Source organism: Pseudorasbora parva, chromosome 23 (genome assembly GCF_024679245.1).
Source record: "Pseudorasbora parva isolate DD20220531a chromosome 23, ASM2467924v1, whole genome shotgun sequence".
Taxonomy (NCBI): Eukaryota; Metazoa; Chordata; class Actinopteri; order Cypriniformes; family Gobionidae; genus Pseudorasbora; species Pseudorasbora parva.
Window position 1 is genome coordinate 645,001 of NC_090194.1, and position 17,507 is coordinate 662,507.

Below are 17,507 nucleotides of genomic sequence, written 5' to 3' on the forward strand. Positions count from 1 at the left end.
TGAGGAATTTAAGACAGCCAAAGTCCTGTTGGCCATGATGTTGCGCGGCAGCGATGATCAGGCTGTGCGACAGGCGAACATTGTAGTGAAGACAGGATGGAAGTGGAAGGCCAGTGGAGCTCTGAGGGAAGCGGATGAGCGCTTACAACATGCAGACATCATGGGCACGGTGAATCAGGGAAGGCTGGGCCTTGGAGCCATCACCCGAGCAAGCTGGAAGGAGGGAAGGGCAAAGGATCGGAAAGGGATGGTGCAGAAGGAAATTTGAACTGTGGAGGAAGAGAGTAGACAAGGCAGCGCAGTAGCCATAAAACAGCAAGACAGCTGGACCCGGTGGGAAAGTGTCAGAGGAAGATCTCTCAGTTGGAAGCTATCTGGAACATAGAGGGGCATCGGATAAAGTTCCTCCTTAGTTCAGTGTACAATGTGCTGCCAACACCAACAAACCTCCAAAGATGGAGGCTGAGAGAGGATCCCTCCTGTATGTAGTGCAAGAGACCAGCAAACCTGGAGCACATTCTGTCGTCCTGTCGGGCAGGCCTGACTGAAGGGAGGTACTTGTGGCGGCATGACCAGGTGCTGGCGCAACTGGCCGGTGGACTGGAGAAGGAGAGGAAGCGGAAAAGAACCAAGGCCCAAGAAAAAGGCCCCGGCTTCATTGGCTTCCTCAGGCCTGGGGAGAAGGCAGTGAAGGAGGACAGATGTTTAGGGATCCTTGGTACGGCAGAGGACTGGGAGATGAGAGTTGATCTCAGAAGGCAACTCAAGTTTCCAGAGGAGATTGCCGTCACCAGCCTCCGACCAGACATCGTGCTCTGGTCCCAAGCAACAAGGCAGGTGTCCCTAATAGAGCTGACGGTACCCTGGGAGGAAAGGATTGACGAGGCACATGAACGGAAGCTAGGGAAGTATCAGTTGCTCATCTCTGAGAGCCAGCAGAGAGGTTGGAGAGCCTGGAATCTACCGGTGGAGGCGGGTTGCAGGGGGTTCCCGGTACAGTCACTTTGGGGAGCATTGGGGATGCTTGGGGTTAGAGGGGCAACCCGTAAGAACCTGGGGAATAATATAGCAAAGCAAGCAGAGACAGCATCCCAATAGCTGTGGTTAAAGAGAAGTGAGCAGTGGCTAAACTAGGCTGGCAGAGCTGAGTGGTGAAGTACCGAATGGCAGAGGGAGCAGTTCCAGGACTCCATTGAGGTGTCGTGGGCTAGTTGACGAAACACCGGTGAGGTGGGGTGCCCACTTGAAAACCCAGTGAAGTCAACAGGTCTGAATCATTCAGCTCTGGCTCCATATGAAGATGTCTGAGCGAAGTGACTTGCTATGCTATGACAATGCTAGCCACCCACATAAAGAGCAGGACGTAACTCCTGCCAAGTGCGATATACCCTATCGTTTAGAGTCATTCCAGCCTCTTATTGCTATTATTCTTACCTGTCCCAACTTTTTTAGAATGTGTAGCTCTCATGAAACCCAAAAAGAGCCAATATTTTGCATGACATTACAATATGTCTCACTTTCAACATTTGATATGTTTTCTATATTCTATTGTAAATAAAATATACGTGCAAGAGATTTGTAAATTATCGCATTTCTTTTTTATTCACAATTTCTACAGTGTCCCAACTTTTTTGGAATCGGGTCTGTACTTACAATGGTATGGTTGAGGGTTATTTGCATATGTTTATGCATATTTTTCTGTTTTTACTGTGTACATGTAACAATGACACTGTAAAATAAAGTGTTACGTTATGTATTATATAATTTGTATTATTAATATTTTGCTATTTATACATTTTAATTTCAAAAGTGTATATGTTTTAGTCGTGAGGCCTGTGAAAATATGATCTAGACCTCAAAAATCATTACTGTTTTCATCTACACTGAAAAAATATCTTATGTTGTTTTACTGATCTAGTAAATGCATCTTGATTTAAGAATATTTAGATATTTGGACTGGAAACAAGAAAAAAATACTGAGTAAGAAGAGCATTTTTTGCAGTGTAAAACACTTCCATGCAATTCTCCCTCAGTGTGTTAAACATCTACTGTTCTCATACCTGCTCTGGGTCCAATGGTGTGTGTATGAGGCAGCCAGTGGACACACACACACACACACACACACACACACAAACAGCAGACAGTGAGGGACTCCACAGAGACACCAGGTAGAGAGGAAAAGGAGCACCATACAGCACCTGTACCTTCTATGAGCAACTCCTGCCCATGACTGCCCAAAAGCGTCCGCGAAAGGAAAGGGGCGAAATCCACGAAGATCTCCCTCAGAAGCGGAGCAACCTTCTCTAGCGCTCGCTCCAGCTTCGTCGTGATGCTGCGGGAGCCAAAACAAACACAGACACAGAAAACAAGCTCCAGTTAGCTCCAAATTACAGAGATCAGTTAATAATCACACTTCCAGCTGGTTAGCAGTGTTGGGGAAAGTTACTTTGAAAAGTAATGCATTACAATATTGCGTTAATCCCTTAAAGGGTTAGTTCAGCCAGAAATGAAATGTCTGTCATTAACTCCTCCCCCTAATGTCGCTCCACACCCGTCAGACCTCCGCTCATCTTCACACACAGTTTAAGATATTTTATATTTAGTCCGAGAGCGTATGCAAGTGTATGCACACTATACTGTCCATGTCCAGAAAGGGAATAAAAACATCATCACAGTAGTCCATATGAGACATCAGTGGGTTAATTAGAGTCTCTTGAAGCATCCAAAATACATTTGGGTCCAAAAATAACAAAAACTACGACTTTATTCAGCATTGGCTTCTCTTCCGCGTTTGTGTTCAATCCTCAAATAAAGATTCAAACGGTTATGAATCAGCGAATTGATTCATGATTCGGATCGCGTGTCAAACGAAAAAAATCACGAGACATTGGCGATCCGAATCATGAATCGATTACGATTTCGGGATATTACAATATTGGGACAAGAGATGTCAGTAAAACAAAGTAACTTGCGTTACTTATTTAAAAAAGTAACTCAGATATTTTGTTGTAAATTTTAAAAGTAATCTGATTACATAACTCAAGTTACATATGAGTTTCCCCAACACTGCTGGTTAGTATGTGAGAAAGTCTATGGCGTAACTATTGGGTTAAAGCCATCCTGCAGAAACTCCAGCAGAGAGAGCAAAGGCTTAGCTTATCATCACCCTGTTTTATGCACAGATGTTATTTGGTGTTATATCACCCGTAAGTGTGTTAACTTCACTACACCCGGATGCACACCAGACTAGGGTGAGTGTGAAGGGCTCATGAGAAAAATAAAGGAGGACAAACAAGGGATGACTTTATGAATGACGGCGAGGCGGCAGGGTTGATTCTGTCAAGATCTCTGCAAATATAACCGATTTATCAATGCTCAAACTCTAATATCCTCACCAGGCGTAATACAGATGCATTTCTGCACACAACAGAGCCTATGCGGCAAAAAATGCTCTTCTTATTTAGTATTTGTTTCAAAGATTAATTTACTAGATCAGTAAAACGACATAAGATAATTTTTCTTGTTTCCTTAAAAATAAAATCAAAATGAAGTGAGCTTTTGCTTATTTCTGTTTGGAAACAAGATTTCAATCAGAAATATTATTATTATTCTCACCCCATCGGTATATCATTTTGCATGTTTAAAGCAGAAACTCACTTCATTTAGATTTTATTTTTAAGGAAACAAGCAATAAATATCTCATGTCGTTTTACTGATCTAGTAAATGCATCTTGATTTAAGAATTGTTAGATATTTAGACTGGAAACAAGAGACAGAATGACTGAGTAAGAAGAGCATTTTCTGCAGCGTATCTGACGTTTATGCTGCATTCACATCACGCTTGAGCCTCCAGTTAGTCGCGGGAAAAACTAAACCGACCGGTTTATATCGGTCACTTGTTTAAGTGTCTGGTTTTTGTGTTGAATATTGCCCAGCAACTCATGTTTGAGAGTCAAAAAAGAGAGCCATTATACAGTAAAAAAATATAATGTGAACGCAGCAGAAAATACAGAGAAGTGGACCAATGAGAGGTCGCAGTGGGCGGAGCTATACAGCATAATGCAATGAGAATAGAAAACAGAAAACACATTAAAACTAGCGCTGTCAATATGCTGACAATAACTAGTCATAACTAGTGCTGTGCACATAAATTATGTAAACAAACTTTTATTTTGGATGCGATTAATTGCGATATTACAGCACTAAACATATTGTATTTGATATACAATTTTGATATACAATTGTTAAATATATTTCAACTCTGAAATACAGCTGAAACTCATTAATGTTAGAATATAAAATTTAAATATTGCAATAAAAATAAAATTTAATAAAATGAGAAAAAGCATGCAATGAAAATAGAAAACGAGGAAAACGCTTAGTCTCACACTGTAGTGCATCTGAACACACTCAAACTAAAAACATTAAAAATCATTTTTGGACATTGATATACAGCTGAAAATCAACAACAAAAAATGTATAATGCAATAAAAAAAATGAAAAAAGCATGCAATTCAAATAAACATATTTAAAAAGAAATGCATTAATACATAATCAATTTAAAAGAAATATTGCAATAATAAAATAAAATAAAGTATAAAATATATAAAAAAAATGACAAAAAATAAATCTGAAAATATAAAATAAGGCAGATTTAAAAATATGAATAAATACATTAAAATTATGTATAAAGACTAAAACAACATAATGGCTTGTTTAAGGGGAAAAAATTCAAACCGAAGAGATTTTATTGTTAAGCTTGAAGCTTTATCGTGTCATACCTGGTTCAGACAGAGCAAATATACCACACAGACAGAATCAACTCTAGCAGAGCCGTTACGAATGACAGAAGCAGCGCCCAGAGAGAGAGAGAGGGAGAGGGAGAGAGAGAGAGAGAGAGAGAGAGAGAGAGAGAGAGAGAGAGAGAGACAGAGAGAGAGAGAGAGAGAGAGAGAGAGAGAGAGAGAGAGAGAGAGAGAGAGAGAGAGAGAGAGCGAGAGCGTGTAAAGCTGGAGCACTGGGTAAGGGGCCAGTTCAAGCTTCCTTGCCTAAGAAACTGTCCTGCATCTCTGGGGGCGGTTTGGAATCCTGTCAGCGAACTAAAGGATTTGAGTTCAGGAGGCGTCAGCCTGGTTCGCAGTGGACACTGGTCCACTTCACAAAAGGCACTGCAATACAAATGGGCACAAACAGACAGTCATGACTGTACAGGCATTCACTCTCAGTCTACAGTGTGTGGATCTGTGCCAAACCGAAGCATGATTGAGCCCCGCAGCTTCGTGTCACACATGCAAAGACACACAAATGGACTAAATCAGTTCTGCTGCATTCAAACTACAACGGATGAATCCATCCATATATGGCAGGATCCCAGTAAACACAGAACGTTCCCCTAACGTTCCCATGTGGTTATTTTTTGGGGGGAACCAAATAATAAAGTTCTGGGAATGTTCTCTATTGGTTGTGTTTGTAACCAAAAGAGAACGTTCCCTGCAGGTTATTTGGGGGTTATTTTAGGCAGCGGCAATTTACACTAATATATGTGTTTACACGCCCTTATACGGAGATGTGTGGCGTGTTTACGTGCGCTGAAAGCCCTTATATGGAGATGTGTGGGTGTGTTTACTTGAGCGGAAAGCCCTTATATGGAGATGTGTGGGTGTGTTTGTGTGCTGAAAGCCCTTATATGGAGATGTGTGGGTGTGTTTACGTGCGCTGAAAGCCCTTATATGGAGATGTGTGGGTGTGTTTACGTGCGCTGAAAGCCCTTATATGGAGATGTGTGGGTGTGTTTGTGTGCTGAAAGCCCTTATATGGAGATGTGTGGGCGTGTTTGTGTGCTGAAAGCCCTTATATGGAGATGTGTGGGCGTGTTTGTGTGCTGAAAGCCCTTATATGGAGATGTGTGGGCGTGTTTGTGTGCTGAAAGCCCTTATATGGAGATGTGTGGGCGTGTTTGCGTGCTGAAAGCCCTTATATGGAGATGTGTGGGTGTGTTTGCGTGGGTGTGTTTGTGTGCTGAAAGCCCTTATATGGAGATGTGTGGGCGTGTTTGTGTGCTGAAAGCCCTTATATGGAGATGTGTGGGCGTGTTTTTGTGCTGAAAGCCCTTATATGGAGATGTGTGGGTGTGTTTGTGTGCTGAAAGCCCTTAAATGAAGATGTGTGGGCGTGTTTGTGTGCTGAAAGCCCTTATATGGAGATGTGTGGGCGTGTTTGTGTGCTGAAAGCCCTTATATGGAGATGTGTGGGCGTGTTTGTGTGCTGAAAGCCCTTATATGGAGATATGTGGGTGTGTTTGTGTGCTGAAAGCCCTTAAATGGAGATGTGTGGGCGTGTTTGTGTGCTGAAAGCCCTTATATGGAGATGTGTGGGCGTGTTTGTGTGCTGAAAGCCCTTATATGGAGATGTGTGGGCGTGTTTGTGTGCTGAAAGCCCTTATATGGAGATGTGTGGGCGTGTTTGTGTGCTGAAAGCCCTTATATGGAGATGTGTGGGTGTGTTTGTGTGCTGAAAGCCCTTATATGGAGATGTGTGGGCGTGTTTGCGTGCTGAAAGCCCTTATATGGAGATGTGTGGGTGTGTTTGCGTGGGTGTGTTTGTGTGCTGAAAGCCCTTATATGGAGATGTGTGGGCGTGTTTGTGTGCTGAAAGCCCTTATATGGAGATGTGTGGGCGTGTTTTTGTGCTGAAAGCCCTTATATGGAGATGTGTGGGCGTGTTTTTGTGCTGAAAGCCCTTATATGGAGATGTGTGGGTGTGTTTGTGTGCTGAAAGCCCTTATATGGAGATATGTGGGTGTGTTTGTGTGCTGAAAGCCCTTAAATGGAGATGTGTGGGCGTGTTTGTGTGCTGAAAGCCCTTATATGGAGATGTGTGGGCGTGTTTGTGTGCTGAAAGCCCTTATATGGAGATGTGTGGGCGTGTTTGTGTGCTGAAAGCCCTTATATGGAGATGTGTGGGCGTGTTTGTGTGCTGAAAGCCCTTATATGGAGATGTGTGGGCGTGTTTGTGTGCTGAAAGCCCTTATATGGAGATGTGTGGGCGTGTTTGTGTGCTGAAAGCCCTTATATGGAGATGTGTGGGCGTGTTTGTGTGCTGAAAGCCCTTATATGGAGATGTGTGGGCGTGTTTGTGTGCTGAAAGCCCTTATATGGAGATGTGTGGGCGTGTTTGTGTGCAGAAAGCCCTTATATGGAGATGTGTGGGCGTGTTTGTGTGCTGAAAGCCCTTATATGGAGATGTGTGGGCGTGTTTGTGTGCTGAAAGCCCTTATATGGAGATGTGTGGGCGTGTTTGTGTGCTGAAAGCCCTTATATGGAGATGTGTGGGCGTGTTTGTGTGCTGAAAGCCCTTATATGGAGATGTGTGGGCGTGTTTGTGTGCTGAAAGCCCTTATATGGAGATGTGTGGGCGTGTTTGTGTGCTGAAAGCCCTTATATGGAGATGTGTGGGCGTGTTTGTGTGCTGAAAGCCCTTATATGGAGATGTGTGGGTGTGTTTGTGTGCTGAAAGCCCTTATATGGAGATGTGTGGGCGTGTTTGTGTGCTGAAAGCCCTTATATGGAGATGTGTGGGCGTGTTTGTGTGCTGAAAGCCCTTATATGGAGATATGTGGGTGTGTTTGTGTGCTGAAAGCCCTTATATGGAGATGTGTGGGCGTGTTTGTGTGCTGAAAGCCCTTATATGGAGATGTGTGGGCGTGTTTGTGTGCTGAAAGCCCTTATATGGAGATGTGTTGGCGTGTTTGTGCGCTGAAAGCCCTTATATGGAGATGTGTGGGTTGTGTTTGAATCAGGTAAGAAGTTCTCCTGTGCTTACAAATACGAAATAATCCACGCAGTTATTAGTGAATGAGACCCAATGTTATTTGGCACTTAAATGTAAAACCTGGTTGTGGTACAGTGTTAGTGATACAAGTTATGAATAAATTAAATCTTATTTATTCCTCCGTATGAAGGTTATGTGCTGGGATGATTTCTATTGGTTCAACAAATTCAAAACAAGACATGGTTTGTAGTCGGATACTGATTATTGATGTCCATTCGCCTGTTTTTTGTGTCACTTATTCCATTTGATTATTGATATGATTACTGAGGTACAGCCGGGTAAATGAGATCGGGATAAAGAGGTTAGGGGAACGTTCTGGGAAGGTTAGGGGAACGTTCTCCAAACCAACAGGGAATGTTCTATTTATGTAAAGAAAACGTTCCTGGCTAACCAACAGAGAATGTTAGGATGTCTGTTCTGGGAACGTTCTGAGAACCAAAAGTTGTTATCTGGGATAAAAGACTATCAGTACCTCGGTGTGTGTCTGTGAGGGAAGTGTGTGATGATACACAGAGAGATGAAGGGAAGTGTAGAGAGGAGAGATAGTTAAGAAACTAATGGATTATGGGAATCATAGTAGGAAGCATGGCTGCCAAAAAAAGAGGACGAGCACAGGAAGTGAGGTCATAATGCATGATCTGGGGTTAGTGTGTGTGTGTGTGTGTGTGTGTGTGTGTACCTCATGTTTTCCACCGTGTCTTCAGGCATGGGTGCGACGGTCTGCACCGCTGGGAGATTTTTACTCGTGGCACCGTTCACAAAGCTTGATGAAGAGGAGGATGAGGAGGAGGCAGAGTCAGCGGCCCCTGTTAGACACAGCAGACCGCACATAAACATCGTCCATATGCATCTCGTGTCAGCACACTGTAAGACGATATTATTATGTAATATTCAGGAAGACTCGCCTGTTGTGTTGATCATGCTTTTAGGCGTAGCTGTGGCAGCAGCGAAGATATTGGGCGTACTTCCTGAAGATGGCACACCTCCGGTGGTGGGAGTACCGACTGTGTTCACGGCCAGACTTCCTGGAGGAGGCTTCTTAACGGGCACCACCACACTCCTGTGAGCACACACACACACACACACACACACACACACACACACACACACACGTTGTGTTTTTGTGAATTGTGGGAACTTTCCATAGGCGTAATGGATTTTACACTGTACATTCTATCTCTCTACACTGCCCCTAACTGCCCCATTTTGATGAAGACACTGAAGCTGCTCACCTGTCAAACGAGTGGAACTGCATGGGCAGCACCGCCGCAGCTTCCCTCTTCAGGGCCGGATCCGGCTGGTACGGCTGGGGCTCAGGCTCCGCCCCCTCCACCGGGGCTGCCACCAAACTCTTCAGGATCTCCTTCACATTGATGCCCTTGTTGGATTGGCTGATGCTGGAGATGGAGGCGGCCGGCTTCAGAAGGCCCGGAGGAGACTCCAGCAGGGACTCACGGGACTTCCGGACCTCCGAGGACAGAGTGCAGAGCAGCTCGCTCATGACATCTGGACCCCCAGAACCAGAACCAAAACCAGACCCAGACCCAGAGTCGGGGCCCGGCTCGGAGCCGTTGAGGACGCTGACCTGCTCCTCTCCAATGCCTGAGTCAGTGTGAGGCAGAGAGGCCTCCAGCGGCAGATCCTCCAGAGGGGAGGCGGCCTGACGCAGTCCATCTGAGAACGAGGAGGGGTTTTCTGCAGTTTACACACACACACACACACACGTGCACGGACACGCACGTGCACACACACACACACACACACAGACGAGTTAAACATTTGTAATAATATTAGTGGCACTTATATAATTATAATAGACTTTTGGAAGAAGTCTTAAAGGCTCACCAAAGCTGCATTTATTTGATCAAAAATTCAGTAAAAATATTCGGAAATAGTATAACAAAATTTTAAAACATACTCCAAAACTTTTTAGTGGTAGAGTATCACAGTTCTCACCAATACATCTAGCGGAGATGAGACTGATTTAGGGCTGCACGATTACTCGCGATGACGATATCTGCTTCTCTTGACTGATTTCAAACTATCGTCACGATGTTGGCCCGCTTGTTATTCATCCTTAAAGTGTGTTTTTTCTTTAGGATGCGTTATCTTGCATTGGTAACGAGCCTCCACTCAGCTATGCTTGATTGCCAGATGCAAAGAGCCTAAATCCCCCGAATAGAGCTTTCCCCTTAAAAGGATAAACTTTCTTCCCGGTGTTTTACTCAATATGTGCAATCTGGCAACTCATGCGCGGATTCTCTAAAATGCGGAAGAAGCGCTGATGATCTGGGAAACCGCTGGAGTTTAGCGATCCACAGCGAAATCCTGCTTCAGTGTGAGTGTCATAGCCAGTCTTTGTTTCTTCACAAGCCACTTGTGCTATTGTGTGCCTAAATCTGCCCTGATCAAACCTTCAGCCATGAATTTCCACAAATGCAACACGGATCTCCGCCTTATAAGCTGCGAAGGTGCATTTATTCTGCAAACTTGTGACAATTAAATTGGGAAAATTGTAATGTGACAGTATGGTTTATTATTATGTTTACGGAATTTGGTCTCTTAATATCACTGTCTTAGTGCATTAAGCCACGTTAAGCATTTCATAATGTCCCTAGCCAGAGATATTTATTATATATCAAAGAGCATCGTTCTTTGCTTTACGAATTTGCTGGACAATTTGAATCTTTTGGTTTGTCTCATTAGCAAAAAAATTGTGTTGCTTTGAAAATCTAATGTGAAAACAGATTACAAAGCATTCAGCAAATCCATGTGTTCTGTGTTGATTTACCATCTAACCGGTTATCAAAGTTGGTTAAATAAAGTCGGTGTGCCACCTACAGGCCTTTGGCTGAAGTGTAGGTTGGTGAAGAACGTGCTAAATGGCCATAACTGCACTACCCTTTTGATGGAAATATCGTGATTATCAGTTTAACATACTCTGATTGGTTTATTGCATGTTATGCCCAAACACACCCATGACTCATTAAGAGACGAGGGACGATCCTTTTAGACCATGAGCTGGAGCACAGACCGTCATTCCATCACTAAATTAGCACAAATGGATTCAGACACGCTGTACGAGCTAAGATCAGTGAAATAGGGCCCAAGATTTGTAATGTGCATCGTATGCCAGCCAGTTCTTTCCCATTTAAATATGAATTCAATATCACACTCAGATAAAGCTTTGCAATAATGATTCACACGCTTAAGTTGTTGAAATCCTCCCAGTGGGAAGAGCTGGATGATTATTTACAGTAGCGTAGATAATCTGCTATGAAGAGTGGAAGGTGTTTGACTGTGTGATGAACATTCAGTAGTATTTGTGGGTTGTGGCAAATGACTAAAAATACAAACGACAGAGAGAGCAAACTCGCTCGCTCACTCACGCACGCACGCACGCACGCACGCACGCACGCACGCACGCACGCACGCACGCACGCACGCACGCACGCACGCACGCACGCACGCACGCACGCACGCACGCACGCACGCACGCACGCACGCACACACACACACACACACACACACACACACACACACACACACCTGTGCTGGTGGGTGAATTAATCTCTTGTCGAATGCTTCTCCCTGATAGGCTGCTGGACCTGCCAATCTCCCGCTGCGGCTCCAGGATGTCCCGGTATTTGGACACCATGAGGACAGAGATGAAGTAAACCACGGCCAGAGCCAGAAACTGAGCCTGCTTACTGTCATCCTGATGAACACACACACACACACACACACACACACACACACACACACTTCAGGTCAGCGTCACACTTCACTCAGGTGAGAGAGTGTCTCACCACTACACTGCAAAAAATGCTCTTCTTATTTAGTATTTTTTCTTGTTTCCAGTCCAAATATCTTAATATTCTTAAATGTATTTACTAGACAAGTAAAGCGACATAAGATATTTTTTCTTGTTTTGTTAGTCTAAATGAAGAGAGTTTTTGCTTAAAACAGGCAAAATGATCTGCCAATGGGGTGAGGAGAATAATCTTATTTCTGATTGAAATCTTGTTTCCGTCCCAAACAGAAATAAGATTATTTTTCCAGATCATTTAGCCTGTTTTAAGCAAAAACTCACTTCATTTTGAGTTATTTTCCCCCAAAACAAGACAAAAACTTGTACTTATCTAGTAAATGTTTCTCAATGTATTTTGTTTTAGATATTTAGACTTAAAACAAGAAAAAAATACTAAGTAAGAAGAGCATTTTTGCAGTGTGACGTGTCAATGCACCATAAGTGGTAGGGCACCAGAATTAGGAAACAAAATTAGGTCTGGTACCGGTTATACAGGTATTGGCCATATTCTGATTGGGTCCGCTACCAGTTATATAGGTATTGGCCATATTCTGATTGGGTCCGGTACCGGTTATATAGGTTTTGGCCATATTCTGATTGGGTCCGCTACCGGTTATATAGGTATTGGCCATATTCTGATTGGGTCCGCTACCAGTTATATAGGTATTGGCCATATTCTGATTGGGTCTGGTACCGGTTATATAGGTATTGGACATATTCTGATTGGGTCTGGTACCGGTTATATAGGTTTTGGCCATATTCTGATTGGGTCCGCTACCGGTTATATAGGTATTGGCCATATTCTGATTGGGTCTGGTACCGGTTATATAGGTATTGGACATATTCTGATTGGGTCTGGTACCGGTTATATAGGTTTTGGCCATATTCTGATTGGGTCCGCTACCGGTTATATAGGTATTGGCCATATTCTGATTGGGTCCGCTACCAGTTATATAGGTATTGGCCATATTCTGATTGGGTCTGGTACCGGTTATATAGGTATTGGACATATTCTGATTGGGTCTGGTACCGGTTATATAGGTTTTGGCCATATTCTGATTGGGTCTGGTACCGGTTATATAGGTATTGGCCATATTCTGATTGGGTCCGCTACCAGTTATATAGGTATTGGCCATATTCTGATTGGGTCCGCTACCGGTTATATAGGTTTTGGCCATATTCTGATAGGGTCCGCTACCGGTTATATAGGTATTGGACATATTCTGATTGGGTCCAATACCGGTAATATAGGTTTTGGCCATATTCTGATTGGGTCCGCTACCGGTTATATAGGTATTGGACATATTCTGATTGGGTCCAATACCGGTTATATAGGTTTTGGCCATATTCTGATTGGGTCCAATACCGGTTATATAGGTATTGGACATATTCTGATTGGGTCCAATACCGGTTATATAGGTATTGGCCATATTCTGATTGGGTCCGGTAACGGTTATATATGTATTGGCCATATTCTGATTGGGTCCGGTACCGGTTATATAGGTTTTGCCCATATTCTGATTGGGTCCGCTACCGGTTATATAGGTATTGGACATATTCTGATTGGGTCCAATACCGGTTATATAGGTTTTGGCCATATTCTGATTGGGTCCAATACCGGTTATATAGGTATTGGCCATATTCTGATTGGGTCCGGTAACGGTTATATATGTATTGGCCATATTCTGATTGGGTCTGCTACCGGTTATATAGGTTTTGCCCATATTCTGATTGGGTCCGCTACCGGTCATATAGGTATTGGACATATTCTGATTGGGTCCAATACCGGTTATATAGGTATTGGCCATATTCTGATTGGGTCCGCTACCGGTTATATAGGTATTGGACATATTCTGATTGGGTCCAATACCGGTTATATAGGTTTTGGCCATATTCTGATTGGGTCCGCTACCGGTTATATAGGTATTGGACATATTCTGATTGGGTCCAATACCGGTTATATAGGTTTTGGCCATATTCTGATTGGGTCCAATACCGGTTATATAGGTATTGGACATATTCTGATTGGGTCCAATACCGGTTATATAGGTATTGGCCATATTCTGATTGGGTCCGGTAACGGTTATATAGGTATTGGACATATTCTGATTGGGTCCAATACCGGTTATATAGGTTTTGGCCATATTCTGATTGGGTCCAATACCGGTTATATAGGTTTTGGCCATATTCTGATTGGGTCCGGTACCGGTAATATAGGTATTGGCCATATTCTGATTGCGTCTGGTACCGGTTATATAGGTATTGGCCATATTCTGATTGGGTCCAATACCGGTTATATAGGTATTGGCCATATTCTGATTGGGTCCGGTACCGGTTATATAGGTATTGGCCATATTCTGATTGGGTCTGGTACCGGTTATATAGGTATTGGCCATATACTGATTGGGTCCGGTACCGGTTATATAGGTATTGGCCATATTCTGATTGGGTCCGGTAACGGTTATATAGGTATTGGCCATATTCTGATTGGGTCCGGTACCGGTTATATAGGTATTGGCCATATTCTGATTGGGTCCGGTACCGGTTATATAGGTATTGGCCATATTCTGATTGGGTCCGCTACCGGTTATATAGGTATTGGCCATATTCTGATTGGGTCCGCTACCGGTTATATAGGTATTGGACATATTCTGATTGGGTCCAATACCGGTTATATAGGTTTTGGCCATATTCTGATTGGGTCCAATACCGGTTATATAGGTATTGGCCATATTCTGATTGGGTCCGGTAACGGTTATATAGGTATTGGCCATATTCTGATTGGGTCCGGTACCGGTTATATATGTATTGGCCATATTCTGATTGGGTCCGGTACCGGTTATATATGTATTGGCCATATTCTGATTGGGTCCGGTACCGGTTATATATGTATTGGCCATATTCTGATTGGGTCCGGTAACGGTTATATATGTATTGGCCATATTCTGATTGGGTCCAATACCGGTTATATAGGTATTGGCCATATTCTGATTGGGTCCGGTAACGGTTATATATGTATTGGCCATATTCTGATTGGGTCCGGTACCGGTTATATATGTATTGGCCATATTCTGATTGGGTCCGGTACCGGTTATATATATGTATTGGCCATCCGAACTCTACTTACCACATCTCTGAAGACGACAGCGCGGAGCCGATTAATGTCCACGTCCTGCAGGAGTCTGTCTGGGTCTTTAATGGGCGAAAGATTACGTGGGACGTTCTGGAGGATGGTCTGCGGCAGGAGGGAGAGAAAACCATCTGTTATACACACACACACACACGCACACACACAAACTTCCTCCAGACAAGTCGCAATTTAGTGTGTTTCTGATGTGCATTGGATGTGTTTTCTCCAAGCGGCTCCTCCGCCAGTTTCTCCTGAAGCCGATACTGAAGTGTCTTAAACTGTAATTTCTCAACTGGCCACTAGAGCTCCAGAAGGAGCAGACTCTCACTCAGCCTCATGTTAAAATGGCAGCGATTATCACAGCACTGACGCAGATTAGGAGTCAGATTACATTTAACGTCATAAATGAGCTGATGAGCTTTAGTGATGACAGCTGCGGTAATCGCGACTACACTCGCGGCAGTCGTTCTCAGCATGTCTCTAGTCTGGCACGTTTCAGTTCATGCCTTTGGAAGATTAACTTTCATAGAAATTAATTTGAGAAGTTAAAAGACTTACATTGGTCAGCATAGCTCAGTTTAAATGAGTGCCTTTAGCGGAGCTGAGCTGTGAGTGTGATCTCCATCCCTCATGAGCGGGTTCAAAACATTCGGAAATGGCTCCCTCTGCTGGCTGGAGTCTTTAGCCCTTGGCCAAAGATTCCTCCGATAATGCAAATATCGTCAATTTGCATCACGGGAGGAATTTTTCCAGAAATAAAATGCATGAATCTCTCGTCTCAGGGGGATATGAGGGGGGAAAGCACAATCATTTGATTATACTCCAGGGTTTCTACTGATACAAAGCCATATGCTAATCGCTGAAGTAACCCTTTAAGGGCGTGGCCTTTGAGTGCCATTTAGCCATTTATCTGCTGTCTGTTAGTCATCGCATCACCTAAGCTCCGCCCACGTCCCGCCTCTTTGCCCATTTTCTGTTATCCGGTAATAACGCGCTGCCAAGATGGCGTCTCTACTTTACGCTTCAGAACGGCTCTTCAGAATCCTTCGGGTGATGTCACGGACACTACCGCCATATTTATTTGCAGTCTATGATTTTCTCTCTAGAATGTGTTTGTGCAGGTGTGTGTGAGTGAGTGTGTGTAAGTGTGTGAGTGTGTGTGACCTTGCTGGCGGACGCTGCAGTCTGCAGGTTCTCCTGGGTTTTGCTGATTGGCAATGAGGTTTTGCTTCCTCTGTCTCTCTGTCTCTGCCGACACTCCAGACAGTTCCTCACTGCTACACAACACACTGACACCACAAAAACACATTTACCTCGATTAAATTCACATCACTCACACACACCATTTGTTTTTGTGAAATGTCGGGACATTCTACAGGCGTAATGGTTTTTATACTGTACAAACCGTATTTTCTATCCCCTTACACTGCCCCTAAACCTACCCATCACACACACACACACACACACACACACACACACACACACACACACACACTGCCCCTAAACCTACCCATCACACACACACACACACACACACACACACACACACACTGCCCCTAAACCTACCCATCACACACACACACACACACACACACACACACACACTGCCCCTAAACCTACCCATCACAGGAAACATTCTGCATTTTTACTTTCTCAAAAAAACATAATTTAGTATGTTTTTAAGGCCATTTGAATTATGAGGACATCTGATATGTCCTCATAAACCACCTTTATAGTGTAATACCAGTGTAATACCCATTAAGTTATACACATTTGTGTCCTCATAAACCACATAAACAGGCTCACACACACACACACACACACACACACACAGTAGGTATCAGGTAGATATTTTTGGCTTTTGAAAGAGTCTCTTCTGCTCATTAATCTGCTACAAAAATGTGAATATACAGTAAAGAGTGATTTATTCCTGTGATTAAAGCTGAATATATCATCATTACCGACAATTATCAACAGCATTTTTTAAATTGAATAGATTTAATTTTGTGTCAAACTCTTCACTGTCACTTTTGATCAATTTAATGCAGCTTTGCTGAATACAAGTATTCATTTCTTGAAAAGAAAAAATCTTACTGACCACAATCTGTGTACTAAGATGCAAATCCTGATTTTTCTTGTGCTTTGAACCCATTTTAAAGGTAAGGTGTGTTTTATTACAGTGTGTGTGTGTGTGTGTGTGTGTGTGTCTTTAGCTCCGCCCACTGCACTCCTCCTCGAGCTCGGCTGTTTTCAGAAAGAATCGGTTCAGTGTGTCTGTCTTTTATAAATCTGATAAACTAAAGACTCTTGTGAGATATGAAGGATCAACACTACTCTACAGATACTCAAGATTAACACCAGACTGGCACAAACTGTGTGTGTGTGTGTGTGTGTGTGTTATGACCCTTTAAAAGCTTAGCATAATGAATGGAATCCTATGTTGGCAGCTAGCATGTCCCGAGTAAAAGCGATCCCCCCCCCAAAAATGAATTACTTCTTGTGGTCTGCGTATTCACATTGAGTACAAATAGCGATGCAGATTAAGACTAGGCGATTTAGGCAGATATTGGGACTATATTATGGCGAAGCAGAGATATCAGGCAACACACTGCGAACGCTCAACAGCCGGAGGACGTGAGGATAAGAGCCGTGATATCTCTGCTTCCCCATAATATAGTCCCAATATCTGCCTAAATCACCTAGTCTTAATCTTCATCGCTATTTGTACTCGATGTG

At 43.4% G+C, this 17,507-nt stretch overlaps 1 protein-coding gene across 8 annotated transcripts in view; it reads right to left on the bottom strand.

The window, feature by feature from the left end:
- nbeaa (neurobeachin a) overlaps positions 1 to 17,507 on the bottom strand; it is a 321,036-nt gene that overhangs the window by 40,359 nt on the left and 263,170 nt on the right. For 3 of the 8 annotated variants that reach the window (XM_067433705.1, XM_067433703.1, XM_067433709.1), the window contains 8 exons: positions 15,936 to 16,060; positions 14,769 to 14,876; positions 11,380 to 11,548; positions 9,063 to 9,525; positions 8,736 to 8,890; positions 8,510 to 8,636; positions 5,049 to 5,168; positions 2,199 to 2,332 (listed from right to left, as the gene is read on the bottom strand). In XM_067433705.1, the coding sequence (XP_067289806.1) occupies positions 2,199 to 2,332; positions 5,049 to 5,168; positions 8,510 to 8,636; positions 8,736 to 8,890; positions 9,063 to 9,525; positions 11,380 to 11,548; positions 14,769 to 14,876; positions 15,936 to 16,060 (1,401 nt within the window). The remainder of the gene's footprint in view (positions 1 to 2,198; positions 2,333 to 5,048; positions 5,169 to 8,509; positions 8,637 to 8,735; positions 8,891 to 9,062; positions 9,526 to 11,379; positions 11,549 to 14,768; positions 14,877 to 15,935; positions 16,061 to 17,507) is intronic. The other 5 variants (XM_067433708.1, XM_067433707.1, XM_067433710.1 and 2 more) reach the window with 3 other exon arrangements.